Genomic DNA, 27,931 nt, shown 5'->3' with positions numbered 1-27,931 from the left:
GGGGAAACATTTAAAAGGAACCTAAATGTCAACTTTTTCACAGTGGGTGGTGCTGTATGGAATGAGCTGTCAGAGGGAGTTGTGGAGGCTGGAACAATTACAACATTTAAAAGGCCTCTGGATGGTTACATGAATATGAAGGGTTTAGAGGGGTATGGGCCAAATGCTGGCAAATGAGACTAGATTAATTAGGATATCTGGTTGGCACAGATGAGTTGGACCGCTATAATGTCCTGGGGAGTGTTGCTGAACAAAGATCTTGGAGTGCAGGTTCATAGTTTCTTGGAAATGGAGTCTCGAGTAGATAGGATAGTGAAGAAGATGTTTGGTATGCTTTCCTTTTTTGGTCAGAGCATCAAGTATAGAAGTTGGGAGGTCATGTTGCAGCTGTATAGGACATTGGTTAGTCCACTTTTGGAATATTGTGTGCAATTCTGGTCTCCCTCCTATCTGAAGGATGTTGTAAAACTTGAAAGGGCTCATAAAAGATTAACAAGGATGTTACAAGGGTTGGAGGATTTGAACTATAGGGAGAGGCTGAATAGTCGAGGGCTGTTTTCCCTGGAGCATCAGAGGCTGAGGTTTATAAAATCATGAGGCACATGGATAGGGTAAATAGGTAAGTTCATTTCCCTGGGGTGGGGGAGTCCAACATTAGAGGGCATGGGTTTATGGTGATAGGGAAAAATTTTAAAGGGACCTAAGCAGCAACTTTTTTCATGTGCACGTATGGAATGTGCTGCCAGAGGAAGTGGTGGAAGCTGGTACAATTACAAAATGTAAAAGGCATCTGGATGGGTGCACTGGAAGGGTTTAGAGGGCTTTGGACTAGACTAGACTAGAATAACTGGTTGGCATGAACAAGTTGGACTGAAGGGTCTGTTTCAGTGCTGTACATCTCTATAACTCTGATTCTATGATGGACAATGGTATAATATTACTGAAACATCCTATAATTGAAAAACAATTGTTTGTAGTGATGCATCTTTTCTTGAAGGATCAGCTGACGAATATTAATATAATGCAAGACTTGTCACGTTAAAAATACAAAATTGTTATTTTCAGGAAGTCAAATGAATAAAAGTTTAAAATGACTAAATCTAAGTCAAATGAATAAAAGTTTAAAATGACTAAATCTCTTCGAAACCAGATTGTTCGGGAGGACACAATCTCTCCTTGGACGGGCTTCTGTTTTTTTTAGGTATTTCAGCTAGGAACTTAAACCTCCGGGCTTGTGTATTTTTTCTCTCTCCCTCGATGCAGTGTCACCGATTTCAGTTTCCGTTCCACAATTTAAAGTTCTCGCCTCAGGCTCGGAGTATGATGACGGTTACACGCGGCCGCCATTGGTGGAATGTCTTGTGACGTTATTGTGGCCTGTGTTTGTGAACAAACGACGAACATGTTGACCGGTTGTTGGATCTTCTGTACCAGGGCTGTGAGTTCGGTAGGCTCTACGGCGAAAGGCTGGAGGCGCATCAGTAAGAGACTTATGTTTTCTATGTGTTATTTTAATGTGCCTACTCGGGATTTTAATACTAAATGACAACGAACAAAAAACTGCTCCTGATATGTATTTGGGAGGCGGGAAGTAAATGTGTTACTTAAAAGAAGGCTTTTAACTATTTTTCCAGTATTCTGCATTATGTAGACCTTAGTTTGAATAAAAATGCTCTGTGATGCTTCACAGAACCGTGAATGGTTACAAAACAGGGGGAAGACCCCCTCCCCAATTGGATAAATGCTGGTCCCTCCACACTTCAGTTCAGCTCTGATGAAGAGTCGTCGAGACTCAATATGCTAGTTTGCTTTCTCTTCATGGGTGCTGCCTGACCTGCTGTGATCTTCAGCATCTTTTGTTTTCAATACTGCTGGAGAATTGTACTGTTTAGAGGTGCTGTCCTTCAAATGCGACGAACTGAACTGAGTCTTTAACTGTCCATAAGACCATAAGACATAGGAGTGGAAGTAAGGCCATTCGGCCCATCGAGTCCACTCCTCCATTCAATCATGGCTGATGCGCATTTCAGCTCCACTTACCAGCATTCTCCCCATAGCCCTTAATTCCTCTAGACAACAAGAATCTATCAATCTCGGCCTTGAAGACATTTAGCATCCCGGCTTCCACTGCACTCCGTGGCAATGAATTCTACAGGCCCACCACTCTCTGGCTGAAGAAATGTCTCCGCATTTCTGTTCTGAAATGACCCCCTCTAATTCTAAGGTTGTGTCCACGGGTCCTAGTCTCCTCGTCTAACGGAAACAATTTCCAGCATCCACCTTTTCCAAGCCATGTATTATTTTGTACGTCTCTATTAAGTCTCCCCTTAATCTTCTAAACTCCAACGAATACAATCCCAGTATCCTCAGCCGTTCCTCATATGTTAGACCTACCATTCCAGGGATCATCCGTGTGAATCTCCGCTGGACACGTTCCAGTGCCAGTATGTCCTTCCTGAGGTGTGGGGACCAAAACTGGACACAGTACTCCAAATGGGGCCTAACCAGAGCTTTATAAAGTCTTAGTAGTACATCTCTGCTTTTATATTCCAACCCTCTTGAGATAAGAGACAACATTGCATTCGCTTTCTTAATCACGGACTCAACCTGCATGTTTACCTTTTAGAGAATCCTCGACTAGCACTCCCAGATCCCTTTGTGCTTTGGCTTTATTAATTTTCTCACCATTTAGAAAGTAGTCTATGCTTTTATTCTTTTTGCCAAAGTGCAAGACCTCGCACTTGCTCACGTTAAATTCCATCAGCCATTTCCTGGACCACTCTCCCAACCTGTCTAGATCCTTCTGTAGCCTCCCCACTTCCTCAGTACTACCTGCCTGTCCACCTAACTTCGTATCATCGGCAAACTTCGCTAGAATGCCCCCAGTTCCCTCATCCAAATCATTAATATATAATGCGAACAGCTGTGGCCCCAGCACCGAACCCTGCAGGACACCGCTCGTCACCGGCTGCCATTCTGAAAAAGAACCTTTTATCCCAACTCTCTGCCTTCTGTTAGACAGCCAATCCTCAATCCAGCCCTGCAGCTCACCTCGAACACCATGGGCCCTCACCTTGCTCAGCAGCCTCCCGTGTGGCACCTTATCAAAGGCCTGTCTGCACATGTAAATGGGAACGGACCCCATGAGTCCATTCTAGCACAAAGCAGTGGAGTAATCCCCCATGGCCATGATTTATCCTTTAACTATCAATGTGTCATAAGCATTATCCGGTCAAGACTTGGCTATTTATAATTTCACAGACTCATTGTATGGACAGAGGCCTTGCGGCCCATGGAGTTTGCATCAATTCTACCCACTTTTACCATGGCCAATCCACCTAGCCTGCACATCTTTGGACTGTGGGAGGAAACTGGAGCACCTGGCAGAAACGACTGAGAGAAAGTGAGCACTGCTGATCAGAGTCCCACTCTGATGTGAGGAGAATGTGCAAACTCTGCATTGATAGTCACCCAAGGGTGGAATCAAACATGGCATTGTGATGCAGCAGTGCTAACCTTTTTGCTTCCTGAAAATTTGTGCTACACTCCAAATGGCCTCCTTCAGCGTAACAATTCTGTAGTTCAGTGCTGAGCCTATAGTTGCTGAGTCTATACCTGCACCTTTTTTTAAACAAATATATAACATTTTCAGTTCTCCAGTCTTCTGAAACCATTTGTGACTTCTCAGCTAGCTTATCCAATTTTAGGTTATCAACTGTTTGACTATGACTTGTGCAGCATCTTCTTTCATGGTAAATATAGATATGAAGTGCTCATTTAGAATTTCAGTCATGCTCAATGCCTCCATAAATCCCCTTTCAGGACTCTAGTGGTTGATGCACCTCCTTTTTTTTTCTACAGTTTTACTATTTATATAGCTAGAAAACTTTTGGATTCCCTTTTATGTTAGCTGAAATCTCTTCTTATCTCTTTTTGTATCTTTCATTTCCCTTCTGAGCCCTCTTATTTAGTCTACTTCTTACAATGTTGATATTAGATTGTAAGACTTTTGTTATCTCCTTGTGATCATCCAGGGATTTGTTTTGTTTTGATTTAATTTATTCTCATTTGTGCCTAAGTACAGTAAAAAGCTTTATTTATGAGCAATACAGGCAGATCGTAGTAAGGAAGAAAATGCAGATCATAGAGTGAAAAAAACTTGGACAGAGTGGGACATATGGGTTATACCGTACAGGACATGTGTGAAGCAAGATTAATTTTAACAATATCAATGTTATTTCAAGTTAGAGAATCCATTCATCAGTCTAATAAGAGCAGAGAAGAAGCTGTTTTTTGAATCTGTTGGTGCACATGTTCAACCTTCTGTGTCCTCTGCCTGATGGAAGAAGTTGTAGGAAAGCATTATTGGGATGGGATGGCTCTTTGATGTTGGCAGCCATTCTGTGGCAACAAGCCATCTAAGTGGAATTCATGGATGGAAAGTTGGCTTCTGTAATGGTCTAGGCTGTGTACACAACCATCTGCTATTTCTTATGGGCCAGGGCAGAGCAATTGTCTTACCAGGTCATATGCATTTGAAAAGTATACTTTCAGTGGCGAATCTGTAAAAATTGAAGGGGGCCCTTCTGGACATGCCAAATTTCCTAAGCTGCCTGAGCAAGAAGAGGTGTTGTGCCTTGTTGACTGTTGCATCTACATGGGAAGTCCAGTGTTAAAGTACAGATTTGAGATGGCCCAGGGAATCCTTTATGGAATCCGATCTGTAAGCCTCTCTTTTGATTCGTCCCGGAGATCGTACTCTTTGGAAGTTTGGATTAGAAAAACCTCTTCCAGACAGATTAGTTTAATTTTAGTCATCCTGAAGAAGGGCCTGTGCCCGAAACGTCGAATCTCCTGTTCCCTGGATGCTGCCTGACCTGCTGTGCTGTTCCAGCAATAAAGTTTCAACTTTGATCTCCAGCATCTGCAGACCTCACTTTCTCCTCTAATTTTAGTCATCCCCTTTATTTAACAATAGCATCACTATTACAACATAACACTGATACCTATAAGCTAAACTAACTAGGTTCTAATAACCTAGGAGAGTAGGGTACCAACTCTTCAAGTGCCCCAGCAGGCTACTGCAATGTACTGATACAAAGTTACTTCCTTTATACAAAAGTTTACAAAAACATGTTCTTAATTACACAAATAACAGTGAAAGACAATAATTCCTAAGGAAGAAAAGTTAATTGACAGGTCTGTGTGCACTTGACTAATCACTCCCACAGGCCATAAGCCATTCATCAGATGGGAAAGACATACCCAGCTGAGTTAGGTGCCTGCCAGCGAGATAAACTCCTATCATAAAGAGGTACCAGTCTGAGCTAATTGGAGAGTTCATAAGGTAACCTTGAACAGCTCACATGTCAGATACGTGGTTTCTTAGCAAGGAGGGCAAATGTTTGACCATAAATTGGCTTCCTGACACATTGTGCCAGAATCTCTTCAATGTTAGGCCTAGAATAATTTCTAAGCTAAGAGCAGACTCATGCTTTTTAAGCACTGAATCATTCTGTACCTGAGGCTGAGATGTTACCATAAGGTTGCATTTAAACTGACTCATTAGTCTTTGAATTAAGCGTGCTTTCTTTTCAGGGTTATGATTCAAATTCAGATAACACATAAGATCTAATTAGTTAGAATTGACAATGGGACAGTCTGTAATGGTCTAGATTAGAGTGGTGCTGGAAAAGCACAGCAGGGGTCAGGCAGTATCCAAGGAGCAGGAAAATCGATGTTTCGGGCAAAAGCACTTCAGGAATAGAGTCTGTAAGGTCTGTAGAGTGGTCTGCAAGAACAGCAAGTTAAAGCTTCATCATTACCTTTTACAGAGTTTGTATTTAATAACTGGTAATGGCTATTCAATATTATCATTAAGTCCCAAAATGCAATTAAATTCAATCCATAGCAGGTAAGCACTAAGAGTTCATTTTTTACTGGCTTCAGCAGCCTCAGCACTAAAATGGTCTCTCTCTCTAGTGACCTTTTGAACTGTCCAGGCAGGGTCTTGTAACAGCAAAGATATTTTTCTCTGTATCTGCCCCACTTGCAAGGTGTAATAAGGATCCTTCATAATCGCCAGGATCAGGCCATTAATTACAAGGCTTTTGATGGTACAGAGTTTTGTTTAAGGGTCAAAATCAAACTCATTAATTTCACAGGGGAACAGCCATGTATGTTATCACTTGGTGTCCTGTTTACACAGATTCACTGAAGCTAAGGCAAATATTTTTAATTGCCTTAGAGCATCCTGTTATCAGTTGGTGAGCACAGATGATTAGGGGGTTAGATAGGGTTGACAGTGTGAACCTTTTCCCGCGTATGGAGTCGGGTATTACAAGGGGGCATAGCTTTAAATTAAGGGGGGGTAGATATAGGACTGAAGTTAGGGGTAGGTTCTTCATTCAGCGAGTTGTAAGTTCATGGAATGCCCTGCCAGTAGCAGTGGTGGACTCTCCCTCTTTATGGGCATTTAAGCGGGCATTGGATAGGTATATGGAGGATAGTGGGTTAGTATAGGTTAGGTGGGCTTGGATCGGCGCAACATCGAGGGCCAAAGGGCCTGTACTGCGCTGTATTGTTCTATGTTCTATGTAGATGTCCCTGTCTTCTGCATTCCTTGAGTTCCCCCCTTTTTCTGAGCCTTCCTCCCTGTCTATTTTCTAGTGTAGCAAATGTGTTCTATAATTTAGCATTGCATTTTAGTCTAAATATTTAAATACAAGTTTTGAGGCTATACACGTTCTCACCAGGACAGGTTGTCAAGTTATTGTCTCTCTTAGGAATTTGATTCTCCATTGATGTAGATGAGGGTGTGCTCTCCTCTTTGCCTTCTGAAAATATATCTTGGACTTTACAGCTAAAGATGTCCCTTCTTCAGTTAATTATTTTGTAATATTGTACTATGATCATTATCCCATAAACGTTCACCAATCAATGTTTGCTTCAACTACCTCACTTCATTCTCCAGAATCAAATCCGAGCAGTGCCTTTTTACTCATTGTACCAGAAACAGTACGGATCTAAAACAAATTTATTGTCTCCGGTCTCTTCTCTTTGTCCTTGCTTGGACAAGCATATGGACATACATGGAATAGTGTAGGTTAGATGGGCTTCAGATTGGTATGACAGGTCGGCGCAACATCGAGGGCTGAAGGGCCAGTACTGTGCTGTAATGTTCTATGTTCTATATGTTCTATTACTATCCCAGTTTATATTAGGATAATTCAAATCCCTATTACAACTACACTATACTTGTTGCACTTTTCTATGATTTCCTTGCAAAGTTGTTTCTCTGTATCTGTCCGCTACTGAGAGAAAGAGTGGCTAAGGTAAACATTGATTATAGACCAGTTAGCTTAACCTCTGTAGTGAGGAAAATGCTTGAGTCTGTTGTCAAGGACAAAATAGCAAGGTGTCTAGTTCGAAATTGTCCCTGCAACTTTCGAAAAGATTTTGTAGCTTAATTTGTGGTTCAGGTTGTAAGTTTGCTCATTGAACTAGTAGATTTGTTTTCAGATGTTTTGTCACCATGCCAAGTAACTTCATCAGTGAATCTCTCTTGAAGCACTGGTGTCCTGTCCCACTTTCGATTTGTGTGTCTTGGTCTGTTGTGATGGGTGATATCACTTCTGGTTCTTTTTCTGAGAGGTTGGTAAATGGGATCCAAATCGATATGTTTGTTGATGAAGTTCCGGTTTGAATGCCACGACTCGAGGAATTCCCATCTCTCTCTTTGTTTAGCTTGTCCCAGGATGGATGTATTGTCCCAGTCGGTGTCCCTCTTCATCTGTGTGTAAGGATACTAGTGATAGCTGGTCATGTCTTTTAGTTGAGGAGGTTGAACAGTTCATCCACTTCACCAACACCTTCCACCCCGACCTCAAATTCACCTGGACAGTCTCCGATTCCTCCCTCCCCTTCCTCGACCTTTCTATTTCTATCTCAGGCGACCGAATCAACACGGACATCTACTACAAACCGACCGACTCCCACAGCTACCTGGACTACACCTCCTCCCACCCTGCCCCCTGTTAAAATGCCATTCTCCCAATTCCTTCGACTCCGCCGCATCTGCTCCCAGGAGGACCAGTTCCAAAAACGTACAACCCAGATGGCCTCCTTCTTCAAGGACCGCAATTTCCCCCCTGATGTGGTCGACGATGCCCTCCACCGCATCTCTTCCACTTCCCACTCCTCCGCCCTTGAGCCCCGCCCCTCCAACCGCTACCAGGACAGAACCCCACTGGTCCTCACCTACCACCCCACCAATCTCCATGTACAGCGCATCATCCGCCGTCATTTCCGCCACCTCCAAACGGACCCCACCACCAAGGATATATTTCCCTCCCCTCCCCTATCAGCATTCCGTAAAGACCACTCCCTCCGTGACTCCCTCGTCAGCTCCACACCCCCCACCAACCCAACCTCCACTCCCGGCACCTTCCCCTGCAACCACAGGAGGTGCAAGACTTGTGCCCACACCTCCCCCCTCACCTCCCTCCAAGGCCCCAAAGGAAACTTCCATATCTGCCACAGATTCACCTACACCTCCACACACATCATCTATTGCATCCTCTGCACCCGATGTGGCCTCCTCTATATTGGGGAGACAGGCCGGCTACTTGCGGAGCTTTTCAGAGAACACCTCTGGGACACCCGGACCAACCAACCCAACCACCCTGTGGCTCAACACTTCAACTCCCCCTCCCACTCCACCAAGGATATGCAGGTCTTTGGACTCCTCCATCGCCAGACCACAACAAAACGACGGCTGGAGGAAGAGCGCCTCATCTTCCGCCTAGGAACCCTCCAACCACAAGGGATGAACTCGGATTTCACCAGTTTCCTCATTCCCCCTCCCCCCATCTTGTCTCAGTCAAATCCATCGAATTCAGCACCGCCTTCCTAACCTGCAATCTACTTCCTGACCTCTCCGCCCCCACCCCAGTCTGACCTATCACCTCTTTCCACCTATCACATTTCCGACGCCCCTCCCTCAAGTCCCTCCTCCCTACCTTTTATCTTAGCCTGCTGGACAAACTTTCCTCATTCCTGAAGAAGGGCTTATGCCCGAAACGTCGATTCTCCTGTTCCCTGGATGCTGCCTGACCTGCTGCGCTTTTCCAGCAACACATTTTCAGCTCTGATCTCCAGCATCTGCAGACCTCACTTTCTCCTCATGTCTTTTAGTGGCTAGTTGGTGCTTATGCATCCTGGTAGCTAGTTTCCTGGCCACCTGTCTGATGTAATGTTTGTTGCAGTCTTTGCAGGGTATTTTGTATATGATGTTTGTTCTGCTGGTTGTTGGTGCAGGACCCTTTAGATTCATCAATAACTGTTTCGGTGTGTTGAAAGATTTGTGAGCTACCATGATGCCAAGGGGCTGGAGTAATCTGGTCATCATCTTCGTGATGTCTTTAATGTATGGTAGTGTGGCTAGCGTCTCTGGGCATGTTGTGTCTTCTTGTTTAGATTTGTTGTTTATGAATCGGCGGAATTTGCTTATCGGGTACTCGTTCTTGATTACATTGTATAGTTGTTTTTCTTCGGCTTCTCGTTCCTGGGTGCATCGTGGCTCATTTAAATAATGTCCTGATGCAGCTCCATTTGTGGGTGTTGGGATGATTGCTCCTACAGTTGAGTACCTGGTCAGTGTGTGTGGCTTTCCTGTAGACACAGGTCTGCAGTTCTCCATTGGCTGTTCATTCTACTGTGACATCTAGGAAGGGGAATCTGTTGTTGTTCTCTTCCTCTTTGGTGAACTTTATGCCAGTAAGGATGCTGTTTATGTGTTTGTGGGCTTCTTCTAATTTGTTCCATTTCGTGATGACAAAGGTGGACCCAAAGCTTGGGCTGGATCGTGGGGAGAGCTGTGGGTTCTAATCTCTGCATAACTGGTTTTGCTAAGAATCCTGATATTAGTGATCCCATGTGGGAAGATTTATAGTCTATAGGTGATAAACTTTCTCACGTGGGTGTCTTGTTGATTTGTCTGTAGGTCTTGTCGTTGAAGGTGATGTGGGTAGTGAAGAACAGGTCCACTAGCTTGAGGATGCTGTCCTTGCTGATTGAGTTGGTGCTGTCTGGTGTTTGTGTTAGTGAGGCCAGTGTTTCTTTGGCCAGGGTGATGTTTATTGATGTGAATAGGGCCATCATGTTGAAGAAATCATGACCACGTCATCACCCACTTTGGTGTCTTTGATGTTCAGGAATTGCTGGGTGGAGTGGATGGAGTGGCGTGAGTCTTCTATTAGGTATTCCGGTTGATGTTGAAATGCTGGGAAATGAGACTACGGATCTGATTGGGGGTCCCTGGTTTGTGTACCTTTGGTAACCTGTAGAAATGGAGTGTGTTGGATCTACCAGGTTTCATTCTTTGTTAATTTCACCTGCCTTGTGGGGTTTCTTCAGTGCAGCTGTCATTCGGTTTTCTAGCTGTGGAGTCTGATCCATCGCCTCCTGTTGGTAGGTGTTGGTATCTGCGAGTAGTGTGTTTGCTTTTTCAATGTACTATGTTTTGTTCAGGATGACGGTGATGCACTCTGTCTGCCGGTATGATTACAGCATTTCTGTCTTTTCTGAGTCCTTCCAGGGCTTTCCATTCCAGTGTGTTGAGAGTGTACCTTTCTTTCTTCCTGCTTAGTGTTGGTGCTACAGTCTGTCTGATGGCCTGCTGGATTTCTTACTTAAGTCCATTGTCTTTCAGGGTTGATTCCAGTGCTGCTAGAAAGTCCATTTTGTCCACGTGACTGTAGTTGTAGCTCATCCCTCGTACTAAGACTGCTTTTTCTGTGTATGTGAATGGTCGGTCCCACAGGTTTTTTTTTATCCAAGCTTCTGAATTGTCTGTTGCTTGTGAATTTGTCCAGGTTTTTCTTGAAGGGCTAGTCTTTTCTTTGTCTTGGTCCACTGTTGTTTAGTGTTGATGACTCGGTCTAATGTACTTGTCAACTCATGGTCAGTTATGTTGGTATACAGAGCTTTTTGGCGCAAAGCTTCCCATTCGTATTTGTGGAGTCGGTTGTGGGTATCATTTCTTGTAACATTCTGCGGCATTTTGTTCTACTGTTCTTCTGACTTGTTGGGTGCTGAGAGGTGGTTTGCATTTGACACATCATGGTAATACCTGTTTCCAGAGGCATTCATGTCGGAAATACACTTGTTCGCGGATGGCATTGGTTTCCCATCTTCAAACTAGTTTGAGCATATTGTGCCCATAGGCGTTTGCAGATTTTTTGAAGGAACTTACTTGTTACCAGCATGTGTGTTTTCTTTCTCTAAAGTGACATCATCAATTGCGAGTACACGTCCTGAGGTCTGCCATTGTGGATGCTATGTGGATTTACATGGACAGAGAAGGACAAAGGATGATGTTTTGGGGAAATGAGCTTGTATGGGACTATAAATGTTCATGGGGATAATTGGGGTATAGGGTGAGACGGGTCTGAGGAGTTATGGAGGATAGTAGGTGAGCATAGGATAGCACAAAGGCTATAAATGACCATGTCACTGGCTAAATAAGCAGAGGGAGTTTGAGGGACTGTGGTGGAGGATTGTTGAGTAAATTGTCTTAGTGACACATGGAAAGTATTAAGGGCCATGGGAATGGATAAAAACAAATCGAATGGCTTGAATGAGGGGGAGTGAGCGGGAGGGATATTTTATGATTTCTTCTTTATCTTTAAACTCTCTAAAGTATGAGAGCCCGAAGACAAGCTTTCCATCTACCTGCATCAGGAACTCTCAGCCTCTGAGGCTGGATGGCCGAGGAATAAACTCTCTCCCAAAGTGTAAGAACCAGGAAATATTGAGGAGGAAAAAAAATGGGCACTGACAATGGGAGAAAAGTCTATTCAATCAGGCAGAATCAATGCAATTGTGAAATTGAAACTGTGGTGGACAAATTTAAATAGAGAATTATTTTAAGGATGAAGAAGCATTTTCATTCAGAAAGATAGGAGGCATGGGATACATGGAAATTTGGCGTCTGACTACAGTATTGGCTGGTTGAAAGGGGACAGCAAGTGGTAGTGGATGTATAGTTTTCCGCCTGGAGATCAGTGGCCAGTGGTGCCCCGCAGTAATCTGTTCTTGGGCCTCTGTTATTCGTAGTTTTATAAATAACTTGGATGAAGAAGTGGAAGGGTGGGTTAGTAAGTTTGTTGATAACACAAAGGTCAGTGGTGTTGTAGATAGTGTCAAGGGGTGTTGCAGGCTACAACAAGACATTGACAGGATGTAGGGCTGAAAAGCTCTGGGCTGAGAAGAGATAGATGGGGTTCAACCTGGATAAATGTGAAGCGATTCATTTTGGAAGGTCAAATTTGAATGCTGAATACAGGGTATAGGGTGAGATTGGATTCTTGGCAGTGTGGAGGAACAGCAGGATCTTGGGGTCCAGGTACATAGATCCCTCAAAGTTGCCACCTAAGTTGATAGGGTTGTTTAGAAGACATGTAGTATTTTGGCTTTCAGTAACTGGGGATTGAGTTTAAGAGCTGCGAGGTTTTGCTGTAGCTCTGTAAAACCCTGGTTAGACCACACTTGGAATATTGTGCCCATATCTGGTTGCCTCATTATAAAAAGGATGTGGATTCTTTAAAGGGAGTGCAGATGAGATTTACTCGGATGCTGCCAAGATTGAAGGGCATGTCGTATGAACAGAAGTTGAGTGAGCTAGGGCTTTTCACATTGGAGAGAAGAAAGAAGAGAGGTGACTTGATGGTGGTGTACAAGATAATCAGAGGCGTAGATAGCCTCTCGTTCTCAGCACTGAAATGTCTATTTCGAGGGGTCACAATATTAAGGTGATTGGAAGAAGGTTTAGGGGAGATGTCAGAGGTAGGTTCTTAACACAGAGAATGGTGGGCGTGTGGAATGCACTTCCAGCGGTGATAGTAGAGTCAGAAACCTTAGGGACATTTAAGCAACTGCTGTACAAGCACATGGATGGCAATAAATTGAGGGGTGTGTAGGTTAGATTGATTTTAGATTAAAATAAATGCTTGGCACAACATTGTGGGCTGAAGGGCCTGTACTGTGCTGCACTGTTTTATGTCCTATCACAGCGCTTCACTGCCCAAACTCCTCAAAGTACCCTTACCCTACACATGTAATCTTAAAACCCTCTAATCATGCCTAAAGTTCCTGCCAGTGACTGTCCCCATATCGAAACTCCTGCTGCCATGTATTAATGCAATATTTCCCATCTCCCATATATGGACAGTTGTTGATACTTGTCTATCCATGGAGCTTCCATTAAATCCACATCTTGAACTCTTCCTCCGCCAAGGAGATGCAAGTCCTGGGCTTCCTCCACTGCCGTGCCCTAACCACCCCATGCCTGGAGAAAGAAGGCCTCGTCTTCCACTTTGGGACCCTGCAACTACATGGGATCAATGTGGATTTAACCAGTTTCCTCATTTCCCTTCTTCCCCCCCCCCCCCATCCCAAATTCAACTTTCCAACTCAGCACTGCCCTCTTGGGCTACCCTATCTGTTCATCTTCGTTCCCATCTATCCGCTCCAACCTCCTCTCTGACCTATCAACTTCACCCTCACCTTCATCTACCTATCGCATTCTCAGCTACCTTTCCCCAACCCCACCTCCCCTCTCAATTATCTCTCAGGCCTCTTGGGCCACATGCCTCAATCCTGATGAAAGGTTTATGCTTGAAACGTCCATTCTCCTGCTCCTCAGATGCTGCCTGACTGGTTGTGCTTTTCCAACACCTCACTCTTCGACCTTTTGAGCTGGCAACTGATACATGGGTACCTCACCCTTATCTCAAGTTTTCCTCCTCTGCTTAAATGTCATTGATGCATAGGTACTGCACTCATGATTTCTGATTGCATAATTTCTGCCTTTCGGTTGATATAATAATAGGTCTGGCCTGACTGAATTCATGAAAATGTGGCTATTATCAGGTCTTGGTCCATGCTGAGCTGTCCTGGATTCCTTGCCCTTTTTCTCAGATTTCCTTAAGCTAAGATGAGAACTTGAAGTCTGAATCTTTTGGTTTCTTTTCGTTAAATCAATCAAATTTATAACTGAGATCTTTTTGTTGAATGCTGTCGAAACTTCATTAACAAACTCTGTTTCAGTCAACCTTTTGCCTGGACTAGTGTTGCGCATCAATACTCCAAAGTGTTCTGCCACTCACTGTATAATTTTCACCTGTACTTGAACTTCCAAAATGCATCACCTCACATTTGTCTGGATTAAACTCCATCTTCCCGTTTTTCTGCCCATGCCTCCAACTAATCTGTATCGTTCTGTATCCTCTGACAATCCTCCTCACTATCTGCAACTCTACCAATCTTTGCATCATCCATAAACATATTAATTAAGCCAGCTACATTTTCCTTCAAATTATTTATGTAGATCATGAACAGCAGAGGCCTATGGAGCACCACTAGTCATAGTCCTCCATTCCGAAAAGCATCCTTCCATTGCTACCCACTGTCTCCTATGGCTATTTGTATCCATTTTGCCAGCTCATCCTGATACCATGTGACTTCACTTTTTGTACCAGTCTGCCATGAGGGACCTTGTCAAAGGCTTTACTGAAGTCTGTGCAGACAACATCAACTGCTTTTTCCTCATCAATCATCTTCATCACCTCGTCAAAAAGTCTCTGTAATCGCAATAATGTCATTTAACATATTTTAAAAGATGCAGGACAGATTCGTGAAGTAGAGTCGCCTGATGAGTTGGAGAAGTTGAAGCTCATTGGAGAAGCAAAAGCTACAAGATTTGATTGAACTGCTCAAAATTATGAAAAACCTGGTCAGGAAGATTGCAAGCCAAAAACCACTGATATACAGTAATTGGCAGAAGAGACAATGATGATTGAAGGAAAGACAGTTCTTATGTATGATTGGATCGAGAATGAACTAATTGTGTTATAGGCAGATTCAGTCAATGCCTCCTAATGAAACTGCTCAGTTATCTGAAGAGATATTCATGAGATTACGCATTAGCTCTGCAAAGGTTATGGAGGGTGAGGGGGTTGGTAATGTACAATGGATGAGAGTGGTTCTTGCAGAGTCAACATGGACATGATCAGATGAATGGCCTTTTACGCTGTAACCATCCTGTGTTTTAAAAGGCTGTAAATTGGTCCTATATTAGAAAAGTTTCGATCTGCCAGATTTGTGCTTTTCATAAAAAAATTGTGTGAATCAATTTAATTCTTGACCTAATGATAGTGCTCTTCTGAATTTAAAATGCTAAAATTCTTTTATTTTCTAAATACTTTGGCAGGAAGAATTGGACAATATGCTGGGCCAATTATTGTAGGGTAAGTTTTTGAATGATCACTTGACTGTATTGTGTTGCTTTGTTTGTTTTTGAATGCGAGTATTAAAACCAGTGCAGTCATGACAGGCCTGTGGTCTCTACCTGTGGTGTTATAATTCTATGATTCTTGGAACTGAAACTTAACTTTCAATGCTATGTATTTCATGTCCTTTGTAAAAGAGGCCTCTATTTGTATTTTTCAATTGCTTTTTGTACCTGTCTACTACTTTTGATGATTTGTGTACTTGAACTCCAAAGTCTTTTTCCTCCTATAGTACTGAGTTTCACATCATTTAAGAATTTCTCCAATCAGTCTGTCTTGGATGAAAAATGAATGATTCTCATTTTGCCATATTGGAGGACATTAAACAATTTTTCCACTCATTCATTTAACCTATGAGTGCTGTTTAGCTTTCTCGTGCTCCTTTCTGCACAAGTTGATGCCTATCCTGACCTAGATAGTTGATAGTTAACCAAGAACTAGATAGTTGTCCCCTTGATGCAACCCCTAGAGCAATAAGCTATCAGTAACCAAGGACAAAGGTCTTAGACTCCAATTGTTGGTAGTAAACGTCCACTAGGGACAGATTCTTTGGACATTGTCTTTGCTTTTGACACAGAGGCAGGAAACATCTGATCTGTTTCAGATAAATGAAATTGCAGCCTGATTCCAGCATGACATTGTCAACTCCTTTGACTCTGAGCAGTGTTAGTTGAGTACTGGCCCAACAAGGATGGATTTCCCAAACTACCACAGTGTTGGTGATAGCCATATACCCAAACCAGCTGGTAGTCAGTAGGTATCAGCCTTCTCTCCGAATCAGAAGGCCACAGATTTAAATCACCGGATATTGATGATAATAGATTCAGTGACAGCAACTTCATTCAATGGAAAATACTAATAGCTCCGAAAAATAATGATAAATCTAAGGGCTAGATTTGATGAAGAATTGAAGGATATTAATATGTATGAAACAAAAACGCACCAGCGATTTGCATACAATTTAAAGGAGGTAAATTCTCTGGACCTGGTGGTTTGGGCCATGTTAATTGGAAGGTGGCATATGTAATCCCACTGTTTTAGAACGAAGGAAGAGAGCAAAGGCAAAACTACAGATGTGTTGACCTAACATTGGTAGGAAGGAATCTACAATGAAGGGTACAACAGCAGAACAGTTAAAAAATAAATGATAGGACTGAGCTGAGTGAAGATAGACTTAATGGAAATTTATGCTTGTCAAACTCGGATCATTGTAGCTCGCAGAATATATGAATGTGCGAATTACGAGCTGCAGTAGACCATTCAGCTCTTCAAGCCTGCTCCACCCCTAGAGGATAATGGCTGATTAGTTTGTGTTATACATTGCACCTTCACATGCATCCCCATAACCTTAGATTCTTGTTAGGCAAAGGAATCAATCTACTTCTGCCTTAAAGATATTCAATGGTCCTGCCTCCACTATCTTCTGAGGCAAAGCTTTCCAAAGCTGCACAATCTTCCAAACAAAACTCTCTCCATTTTTATCATAAAAGGGTAATCTCATTGTTCATTCACAGAAGTAAATAAACATCTTTCTACATCCATCTTGTCAAGACCATTCAGATTAATAGAAACTTCAATCAATTCACCCTTTGCTATTCTAAACTCTGGTGAAAATAAGATCTGCCTGTCTAATGATTCCCCATTAGACAGTCTGCTCATTCTGGGTGTCAAGATTAAAGTGATGCTGGAAATGCACAGCAGGTAAGGCACCATCAAGGAGCAGGAAAATCGATGTTTCGGGGAAAAGCCCTTCATCGGGAATGTCATTTTTGCCTGAAACATCGGTTTTCCTGCTCCTCGGATGCTGCTTGACCTGCTGTGCGTTTACAGCATCACTCTAAATTTGATTCTAATCTCCAGCATCTGCAGTACCCACCTCTGCCTGTCATTCTGGGTGTCAATCTAGTTAACCTTCTGTGAATTGCCTTTAATGCATTTTCATTCTTCTTTAGGTGAGGATGTCAAAACTGAGCGCAGTATTCAAGATGTAGTCTCACTAGCACTCTGTAACTGAGGCATAACCTTTTATAATTAGAGATCCATGGAGTCCATGTCCATAGATCCTTCAAAGCTGCCACCCAGGTTGATAGGATTGTTAAGAAGGCATATGATGTGTTTGCTTTCATTAGCAGGGGGATTGAGTTTAAGAGCTGCGAGGTTAGTCTGCAGGTCTATAGAGTTACCAGGCTGCTGCCTGGACTGGAGGGCATGTCTTATGAAGAAAGGCTGAGAGAGCTATGACTTTTCTCATTGGAGGGATGAAGGATGAACGGTGACTTAATAGAGGTGTACAAGATGTTGAAAGGCATAGATAGAGTGGATAGCCAGAAACTTTTTCCCAGGACAGAAATGGCTATCACAAGGGGACATAAATTTAGGGTAATCAGAGGAAGGTTTAGGAGAGATGTCAGAGGTAGGTTCTTTACTTATATAGTGTGGAATGCACTGCCAGCGGTTCTAGTAGAGTCAGATACATTTGGAACATTTAAGCGACTGCTGGACAAGCACATGGATGGCAATAAATTGAGGGGTGTGTAGGTTAGTCTGATTTTTGAGTAGGATAAAAGGCCAACACAACATCGAGGGCCGAAGGGCCTGTGCTGTGCTGTACTGTTCTATGTAATCTCCTGATGCTCTTCCAACCTATTTGACCACAGCATAAATAATTTCCCTGCCTCCTTCAATTCCAAATACATTAACATCTGATTGCTGCTAGATCCTCTGATTTTCTCCAGCACTTTGTTTTTGCTGTCTTCTATCTTGATGGTACTTATAGAGTGAAGGACATACTGGATCTTGACAGTACATATTGAGATATATGCAATTCTGCTGCGAGCTTGCCATGATATAATAAGTAGATGGGTGGTGACGAGGTCAAGTAAGTTTTCCCCTTTATTTGTTCTCTTACTATCTCCTGCAGGCCCAGTCTGTCAAATATGCTCCTCAGAACTGAGCTATCTTAATTCCGAACTGCTACCAAGCAAATCATCATGATGGACGCTGAAGTCTTTCACCAATTGTATATCCACATGTTCACAAGATTCAGCTATTTTTTTCTACATATTGGGTTGATACTGAAGTTTATAAAACTTGCACTTGCAAGGTTTTAGTTGGGCCTGACTATTCGGGTATTGAAAGACCATTTTAGTTTGTTGTATTTTCAAGAACTTTCTGTTGGCTCATTTAGCATCTAGGTATGGAAAGGTTTTATGAAGAAATTGAATGATTAAAGTAACCCTTGAAAAGAATAACATTGTTTTGCAATTTGTTGAAGTGAATTAACCTTTTCGCTTGCCTACTTTAGTGGCTGCATATTCATTTCCTATGAAACTCTGGTACTGGGAGAAAGCGTGACGCTAGACACACAAGCTGTAGAACAAGAAAAGCTGAAGTCGTATGTCTATGTGTATCCCATTCTACTAGAAAAGCAAGGATTGGAGGGTGAGTCCTATCATTTATGTTAAATTCACTACTTTGGAGTCATGTATAACATTTGTGCAAGCGTGGCCTTGTTACTATTGACATTATTCCAGTGACCCCCTAACTTTTGAGCAATTTTGTTTTGTAATTTGTTCGTGGAATGTAGAAGTTTAGGGTATGGATTCAAATATAAATCAGGTCCGTAAAGACAGCAGATTTCCTTCCCTAAAGGCTATTAGTGAATCAGTTGTATTGTTTTGCATTGCATTTGTTGTAATATTTAAAAATCTATTTTTCAATAAAAATGTTTAAAAAAAACAATTCAAAACAATACAAAGAAGGAACACCAAAAAAATGTAAAAAACCCAAACTGCCCTCCTGTACAAATGAATAAATATGTATAGAAAAATACATATTTAAAAAAAAAACAACTAACTATTTAACTAAATAAATAATAATCAACAACAAACTAATAAATAATAATAGCTCAGCCAAACAAAACACTCACTCTTGAATATCGAGAGCATTAGTTTTACATATTCATACATTCGCAGTTCCCCCTCTCTGGATATTGGACTTGTAAAGCACAATCATTACGGCTATGTAAAAGACCTTATTAGTGTGGCAGACAAATCTGTCTCTAGGTATTCCAAAAAAGGCCGCCAGTGAGGATGTTGGAAAGTTTTTTTTCTTATGCGCATCTACAGGGAACTGGGCAGGCCAAGAAGAAGATCGGGTCCTTCTCCACCCTTCTGAAATCCCCTCCATTGCACCTGCCACAGCACTCCGGTATGTTTGAAGCCTATCACAGGACCAATGGGTAAGAGTGCCCATACCAACTTTGTACTTGGGACATGTTGAAGATACCCCTGGTTTAAATTTTGACAAATGATTCCCGCCTCAGGCGACTGATTGTGTGGAGTTTGCACATTCTCCCTGTGTCTGCGTGGGTTTCCTCCGGGTGCTCCGCTTTCCTCCCACAGTCCAAAAATGTGCAGGTCAGGTGAATTGCCATGCTAAATTGCCCGTAGTGTTAGGTAAGGGTTAGATGTAGGGGAATGGGTGGGTTGCGCTTCGGCGGGGCGGTATGGACTTGTTGGGCCGAAGGGCCTGTTTCCACACTAAGTAATCTAATCTAATCCGGAGCCAAGTGGACCCTGTGGAGAATCTTCAACTGTAAAGCACGGGCTCTAATGCAAATTGATATCTTACTTGCATTTTCAGAAACATCTTCCCATGCCTGTGAGGAGACCTCAACACCTCGCGCTCTCTCCCACACACTGCAGAGTCGTTTGAACTCCTCTAAGGCTCCTCCCCCCTCCCAAATTGATGATATAAAGTGCAGACAGAAAGTGCACTCTTTGCACTCAGCACCCTCCTGTCTATTTTGGATTTGTAGAGATCAGTCAAAAGTGTAGTCTTGTTTTAAATACAATCCCTAACTTTGAAAGAAAGAAAGGGGTCCCTTGTAGATAGCTAACTGATCAAATGACATCATTGTGTCTCCCTCAAATAAATCGCCCATGCAAGACATACCCGTAGCTGCCAATTGTTTGAATCATGAATCGATCATCCCCGATTGAAAACCTGGCATACCCACTATAGGTGTAAGAGAAGATGTTTTGCCTATATTGCCTTGCCTCTGTCGAATTACCCTCCATGCTTTAACAGTATTGATAACTATTGGGTTATGGCAGTATTCCCTAACTGTCCTCATCTTGTTGTGGTTCTGTTCGCCAAGCTGGGAATTTGTGTTGCAGATGTTTTGTCCCCTGTCTAGGTGACAGCATTTGTAGTGGTTTGAGGAAAGATCACAGAAGCGCTTCACAGGAGGCTCCCAAGCACTGAGGATGTCACTTAGACAGGGGACGAAACGTCTGCAACACAAATTCCCAGCTCGGCGAACAGAACCACAACAATGAGCACCCGAGCTACAAATCTTCTCAAACTTTGTCCTCATCTTGTCCAAAGACAGCAAGGGTGCACCTTGCCTGAAAAGTTTCGACATCTAACCATATTGAAAGAGGGTCACTACAAGCCCAATCATTCACCGAGCTTAGTTGATAGTTTTTAATGTCTGGGAGGTCTACTCCCCACCAGTCTGTGAGGCAATTGCAGTTTAGCTAATTTAATAAGGGACTGCTTATGATGCCAAATAAAAGAGCTGAACCAGCCATTCAGTGTCCTGAACGTTTGCTTATCGAAAATCAGGGGGAGCATCCCTATAGCGTACAACAAACAGGGGAGAATAAGCACTATCCGACCTAACCGTGAGATCGGAAGCGCCTCCCATCTTTGAAGAATATTGTTTGATTTTGTCGAATAAATGAACAAAATTAATTTTGAACAACCGATCAAGAACTGGAGTGATGAATGTGCCTGAATACACACAACACTCCTGTGACCACTTAAATGGGAATCGATATTCACCCTTAAGACCGAGCACCTTCGTAAGACCATCCATAGGCATAGCCTCGGACTTGGCAAAATTAATCTTGTACCTCGAAAAGGTGCCAAACATGCTGATGCATTGTATCAGGTGAGGCACAGAAACTGCTGGATTTGACAAAAATGAGGACATCGTCTGCATACAATGAAATTGTACATAATTTTGACCCCACTTCTGGAGCCAATATATGAGGACCCCTACGAATGGCCTCTGCCAATGGTTCACTCACTAATGTAAAACGCAATGGTGAAAGGGGACAGCCCTGCTGGCTGCTCCTAAAAATGTTAAAATTGCTTGATCGTACCCCACTGATGATGACTGCAGTGAATGAGGGTCACTATAGAGAACCTTCACCCATCTTATAAAGGCTTCGCCCAAACCAAATAGCTCCAGAATATAAAAAAGGTACAGCCACTCAACTTGGTCAAATGCCTTCTCTGCATCTAGAGAAATCCCCAATCCCTGTATTGACTGTTGTTGACATGCTTGAATTATATTATGCAGCCTCCTAACACTATTGGAAAATCTATGGCCCTTTATGAAGCCCATCTGGTCCTCTTTAACAATAGAAGGTAACACTCTCCAGCCTTAACGCAATGGTCTTAGAGAGGATTTTGAAGTCTACATTTAAGACTGAAATGGGCTTCTACTAAGGTCCAGGACCTTCCCTTTTTTAAGAATAAGCAAAATATTGGCCCTTCTCAGACATGGCAAGAGACGATCATAACTGTATGAGTCATTGAACATGTTGAGCATCCGGCCTGACAATGTTTATAAATTCCTTATAGAATTCGCTGGGAAGTCCATCATGACCGGGCGCCTTTCCATCCTGAAGCTGCTTCGCAGCCTCCTGCACCTCTTGCTCTGATAAGGGGGCTTTGAGAAAAGACTCTTGTTCGGGTGTCGCTCCAGATCCTTGAAGAAGGACTCCATCTTGACATACCCATCCTCACAACCCTCAGATTGGTATAACTTGGAGTAAAATATCTGAAATGCCACATTCATCTTTTTGGAATCGCATGTTAAGTTCCCAGACCCTTCCCTAATCAATGTAATGGCTTGAGGGGCACTCCTTTTCCTGGGGAGACTTGCCTGGCTTGTCACCACGCTCCTATAACCTTTACTTTGCGAAAGTAAGCTCCTTCTTTGCTGTCTGTGTGAGCACGGAATTCAATGCAGACCTCAGCATCGTAATCCTCTGTTGCTTGAAAAATGAGGACCTGTCAAAGTAAGCCTTCTCGACTGCCTTCAACTGTGCTTCGAGGAGACTTTGCTGTTCACCCTTCTACTACTTCCTACTAACAGAGTAGGAAATACCTAAGTCGCTGGTATAGGCTTTGTCAGTTTCCCAAAGGAAACCAAGCCTGAGTTAATGCCTAGGAATGCCCGAAATTCCCTAGAGAGGTACTCCACAAACTTATTGTCCTTGCGGATAAAGGGATCCATTCGTAAGTGCCTTGAACCCACTGTAACGTCCTTAATCTTAACCAACAGGTACACTGGAGCATGATCAGGGATAATAATATTACCAATCGTACAAAATGCCATCAAGTCCAGGGTTGCCACGAGGGTCAGAAAAGAATCAATCCTGGTGTGACATCTGTGTGGATTGGAAAAAAATGTGAAATCCCTGCCTGTAGGGTGGAGACGCCTCCAGACATCCATCAACTCTAACTCAACACACGGATCCACTAATTATTTAGTTTGTACAGAGGGTATCGGGGGGCCTTTGGGCAACCTGTCTACTGTGGGATCCATGAGACAGTCAAAATCTCCCCCTATAATGACATGCCGGGACTTGAGACTGATCAATTTAGAGAATGCATCTACCAGAAATTTGAGATGATGAGCCAGAGGGCAATAAACGTTTAAAACACCATATTCTTCCTCATTTATCAGGGCTTTGAGAATTACAAACCTCCCGTGGGTGTCTTTAACTTACTAACTTAAATGGGAGATTCCTCCTAATCAATATAGCCACTCCCCTGCTTCTGGTATTAAAAGATGAAAAATAAACCCATTCAAAGCCATTCTGCTGTAGTTTCAAATGCTCCCTATCATCCCAGTGTGTCTCCTGTAACAAAGCAATATCTACCTTCTCCTTTCTAAGACTTGAAGGTATCTTCTTCCTCTTAAAAGGTGAGTGACTCCCGTTGATGTTCCAGGTTCACCATTTAATTAAGTCATTAGCCATAACGTTCTGCAGTAACATTTAGATTCCAGAGAGGAGGAATTCAAATCACAAATCGCCGAGCCTTAGTGTGGCAAGATCCATCAAACATAAAAACTACATAAATTAAAACCAGAGCTGAAAATGTGTTGCTGGAAAAGCACAGCAGGTCAGGCAGCATCCAAGGAACAGGAGAATCGACGTTTCGGGCATAAGCCCTTCTTCAGGAGGGCTTATGCCCGAAACGTCGATTCTCCTGTTCCTTGGATGCTGCCTGACCTGCTGCGCTTTTCCAGCAACACATTTTCAGCTCTGATCTCCAGCATCTGCAGTCCTCACTTTCTCCTCATAAATTAAAACCACTACAATTATCAAATCTACAAAACTATCAAAGATTATATACAACAAAAACCAAAAAACAGGCCAACATATAAAGCGCCAATGGTGCTGAATAGGGGAATTAACACCCCTGCTCAAAGGGGGAAACTACACATCCCAAAACCCAACTTGCCATCCCGCTGCCAGTACTGCAGTCCGGGTATTTAAATACCTGAACCGGGCATAAACTGCCCATAAGTAGGCATCTAGCCATTTCCCTCCTCCTAGCTAGAGCTGTACCACAAACACAAGCAGAAAAGAATGCTATTCCATGCTGTAATTTCTAGTGAATAAAGACATTTTGAACAAAAAGGTAAGTACCCCATCCATCCTTTGGTATAACTTAACTCAGAAATTGAAAGTGCACATCTCAACTGCCGTCAAACATAGTTTAGACCAGATTTTTACCAATAAAAAGATAGGAGGAGAAAGCTCCGAACGGACTTCCCTGTTTTTTTAAAGGAAAAAGCAAAGATATACCCAAAAACACTACTATTTGTACATACTAAGTTGTTCAGATTAAGTTAATTTGTCCACAAAGTCTCTTGCCTTCTCTGACATGTCAAAGAGATGTACAGATCCATCTAACGTGATCCGAAACACTGCCAGATACTTCAGAGCATGCTGGAACCCAAGCTCCTTCAGTCATCTCATGACGCCTCATAGGATTTTCTTTCCTGGATCATTGCTGCAGAGAGGTCCTGGAAGAACATGATCTTAGAACTCTCGTAAACTAGGGCTTTCGGATCCTTGCCCCGGATTCTGGAAACTTCCATGATTCTCTCCTTATCTCTATAATGATGAAACCAGACCAAGATAGGACAAGGATGTTGATCCAGACCTAACCTCTGCGCCGTGAACCGGTGAGCCCTCTTGATCTTCAAGCCACTCATTCCAGCCTCTAAGTTAAGGAACTTCGGCAACCAGTCCGCAATAAATTCCGCCGGCCACACACCTTTCTTACAGTCCAGCAGACCAATGATCTGAATATTTTTTTCTCCTTCCCCTTTTCTCGAGGTCATCAACTTGGTCAAGCAAATTACAGACCTGCGTCTCCAGGGCTTGGATCCTATTCTTTGAGGAACCAGTATCAACTTCCACCACTGCGACTCTGTGTTCTACCTCATCCATCCTTTTTTCCAGGACTCCCAGTTGCTGTTCATGATTCTGCAGCATGGCCGAGATCAGGGCCAGCTTCTCCTCTATCTGCTTATCCAACAACTCACCGAGATTTCGTGAGCTCCTTCAGCAGGGCCTGGTAAGAAATAGAATCTGAGGATCCTGCAGGCTGGGCCACAGGCCCAGCCTTGGACGCTCTTTCACCCTTCTTTGGCATCCCTGGACAGCAAAAGCCAAAGTAAATTGATTTTTAAGTTTCCTGGGATGCAACAACCTTTCCAGAGTCCCAGGATATCATGGTGATCTGGGTAAGACGGGTTAAAAATTTGTCCCGCTTGTGGTGTAGTGCAACGTGATCTTCCTAGATCGCTGCCACCTTGGATCCCCCAGTTGTGTTTTTGATGACAATTGACAGTGGCTATGTTTTCACCATTAGATTAGCTTTTCATAAAATTCACATTTCTCCATCTGCTTTAGTGGGATTCAGACTAATGTCCCTAGAACATTACTAATCCAGTGACAACGCCGTTATTCCACTGCCTTACTGGGGGGGGACATCCTAACAAAAACATCGCACATCCAAAGAAACACCACTATGCCATTGCCTCCCAAGGAATACAATGCAGTAATTGTAGAAAGCAGTTTTAATTTTAATTATAGCTATAAAAATAACATTCAAAAAGTTAACAAATTTATATTTCAATCATGTCAAGGATCCCGTAATTCTCTTCTGAGCAGTCAAGGGTAAGGGCAATGATGTTTTGCTATACAATATCAAGAGAATTTAGAGTTATGGCAACAAAAATATAAATTGCCAGAGAACTGGAACTGTTCTGAAGAAGACTCACTGGACTTGAAACTTTTACTCTGCTTTCTCTCCACAGATACTGCCAGAACTACTGAGTTTCTCCAGCGATTTATGTTTTTGTTTCGGATTTCCAGCATCTGCAGGTCTTTGCTTTTTGTACACAGACTTATGGGTGGTTGAATGTAGCAATATTCTGATTGCATAAGTGGAAAGACTGCCTTGCTATGATTCCATGTGTTTGCATGTGTGCGAGAGAGAGGCTGTTTGCATGTGTGTGAGAGAGAGGGTGTTTTGAGTCCGCAAGAGAAAGCATGTGTTTGTGTCTATGCGAGAAGGAGAGAGAGTGTTTTTGTGTTTATGCGAGTGAGAACGTCCATGAGAGGGTGTTTGTGTCTGTGCAAGAGAGAGAGCGAGTATGTGCGTCTGTGAGGAGAAAGAGTGCTTGTGTGCGCGAGAGAGTGTTTATCTCTGTGCGAGGGAGAGTGAGGATGTGTGCGCCTGTGAGAAAGAGGGAGTATGTTCGTTTGCGTGAGAGAGGGTCTTTGCGTCTGTGCGAGGGAGAGGTGTTTGTGGCTGTGCAAGAGAGAGAGAGACTGTGTTTGCGTCTATGTAAGAGGGAGAGAGAGGGTGTTTGTGCGAGTGAGAGAACGTGAGAGGGTGTTTATGTCTGTGCAAGAGAGAGAGAGGGTGTTTGTGTCTGTGCGAGTGAGAGAGAGAGAGAGAAGGGTGTTTGTGACTGCAAATGAGTGAGAGTGTGTGTGTCTGTGCAAGAGAGAGAGAGGGGATGTTTGTGTGTGTTTGCGTCTCTGCGAGAGAGGGAGGGGGTGTTTGTGTCTGTGCAAGAGAGAGAGCGTGTGTCCGTGCAAGAGAGAGAGAGAATGTGCTTCTATGCGAGAGCAAGGGTGTTTGTGTCTGTGAGAGAGAGAGCTGAAGAGTGTGTTTGTCTCTGCGTGCGAAAGAGAGAGAGAGAGCGAGGGTGTTTTGTATCTGTCCAAGAATGAGAGGGTATATGCATCTCCAAGACAGAGAGCGAGAGAGAGGGGTTTTGTATCTGTGCGAGAGAGAAGTTGCTTATGTGTGTGCAAGAGAGAGGGTGTGTCCAGTGACCCTGCCTCAACTTCTGTTTTTGTTTCTACAATGATTGGCAGATTGTATCAAACAACATATTCCTTTGATTATCTGCAGCATGCTAACAATTGTTCAACTAGTCTGTGCTTGCATACCTCAGAATATCGTGCCTGACATTGGTTGCAATTCTACTGTTGGACCACATTTACTGAATAAACCTGAGTGTGCTCAAAATTGAGTCTCAAACTAATTCAAGATTATCATTTGGGCTGACAGTGTGATTCATTTTCATGTGCTAAAAGCTACACATTCATAAACAGGACCCTGCTGTTTTTCGATAAAATGAATTTGTCCATACATAGCACTGCTTTTATTAAGGCAAGTATGATGAACGTAAACTAAGTCAATATTTAGCTTTCCTTTTCACACTACCATCCCGTACAGATATTATAGAAAGAGAGGAACTTGGAATTGTTATTATCACGAGATAAAAAGTACTAAGCAGATTTTTGAGATTGAAGCCAGATCAGAACCCAGGGCCTAATAGCCCAGACATAAAGGAAGTAACAGCAGAGGTAGTGAATCCATTGATTACAATATTTCAAAAATGCCTGGATGCAAGAAAGGTTCCATTGGATAGGAAAAATGCAAATATAAGATTCTTATTCAAAAACACTGGGATTCAGAAAGCCGGTGACGACAAACCAGTCAGCTTAACATGTTGGGAGATTGTTAAAACCCATTATTAACAATGGGAAGTCAAAGTAGAATGCATCAGTGTAAGCATGGTTTTATGAAGGGTAAATCATGTTTCACTAATTTGCTAGATTTCATTGAAGATATAACAAGCAATATGGATAATGAGGAACTGATGTCGGTGTATTGTAGGAAGGGGTTATGGGTAATTTGTTAGCTTGGATAGAGGATGGCTAACTAATAGAAAGTAGAGAGTTGGGATAAATGGTATTTTTCTGTTTGGCAAGATATAATTAGTGGGATGCCATGAGGTTCAGTCCTCGGGGCTCAACTATTTATAATCTATTTGATTGACCTGGATAACCACATTTGCAGATCACAGTAACATAGGTGGAAATGTTAATTGCAATGAAGAAATAAATTTATAAATGGATATTATAGGTTAGGTGAATCAGCCAAAATTTGGCTGATCA

General features: G+C 42.8%; 1 protein-coding gene across 12 annotated transcripts in view; it reads left to right on the top strand.

The window, feature by feature from the left end:
- Positions 1-661: 661 nt before the first annotated feature.
- Positions 662-27,931, top strand: part of serac1 (serine active site containing 1) — a 178,187-nt gene continuing 150,917 nt past the window's right edge. Inside the window, exons 1-3 of one of the 12 annotated variants that reach the window (XM_087991485.1) lie at positions 662-1,481; positions 15,272-15,308; positions 18,655-18,791. In XM_087991485.1, the coding sequence (XP_087847611.1) occupies positions 1,355-1,481; positions 15,272-15,308; positions 18,655-18,791 (301 nt within the window). In that variant the 5' untranslated portion in view covers positions 662-1,354. The remainder of the gene's footprint in view (positions 1,482-15,271; positions 15,309-18,654; positions 18,792-27,931) is intronic. The other 11 variants (XR_015758475.1, XR_015758478.1, XR_015758476.1 and 8 more) reach the window with 11 other exon arrangements.

Source organism: Chiloscyllium plagiosum, unplaced genomic scaffold (assembly GCF_037043375.1).
Source record: "Chiloscyllium plagiosum isolate Xiang-an unplaced genomic scaffold, Cpla_swu_hap1 HiC_scaffold_10, whole genome shotgun sequence".
In the NCBI taxonomy this organism is placed as follows: domain Eukaryota; kingdom Metazoa; phylum Chordata; class Chondrichthyes; order Orectolobiformes; family Hemiscylliidae; genus Chiloscyllium; species Chiloscyllium plagiosum.
This window is presented reverse-complemented; position numbering and strand designations above follow the sequence as displayed.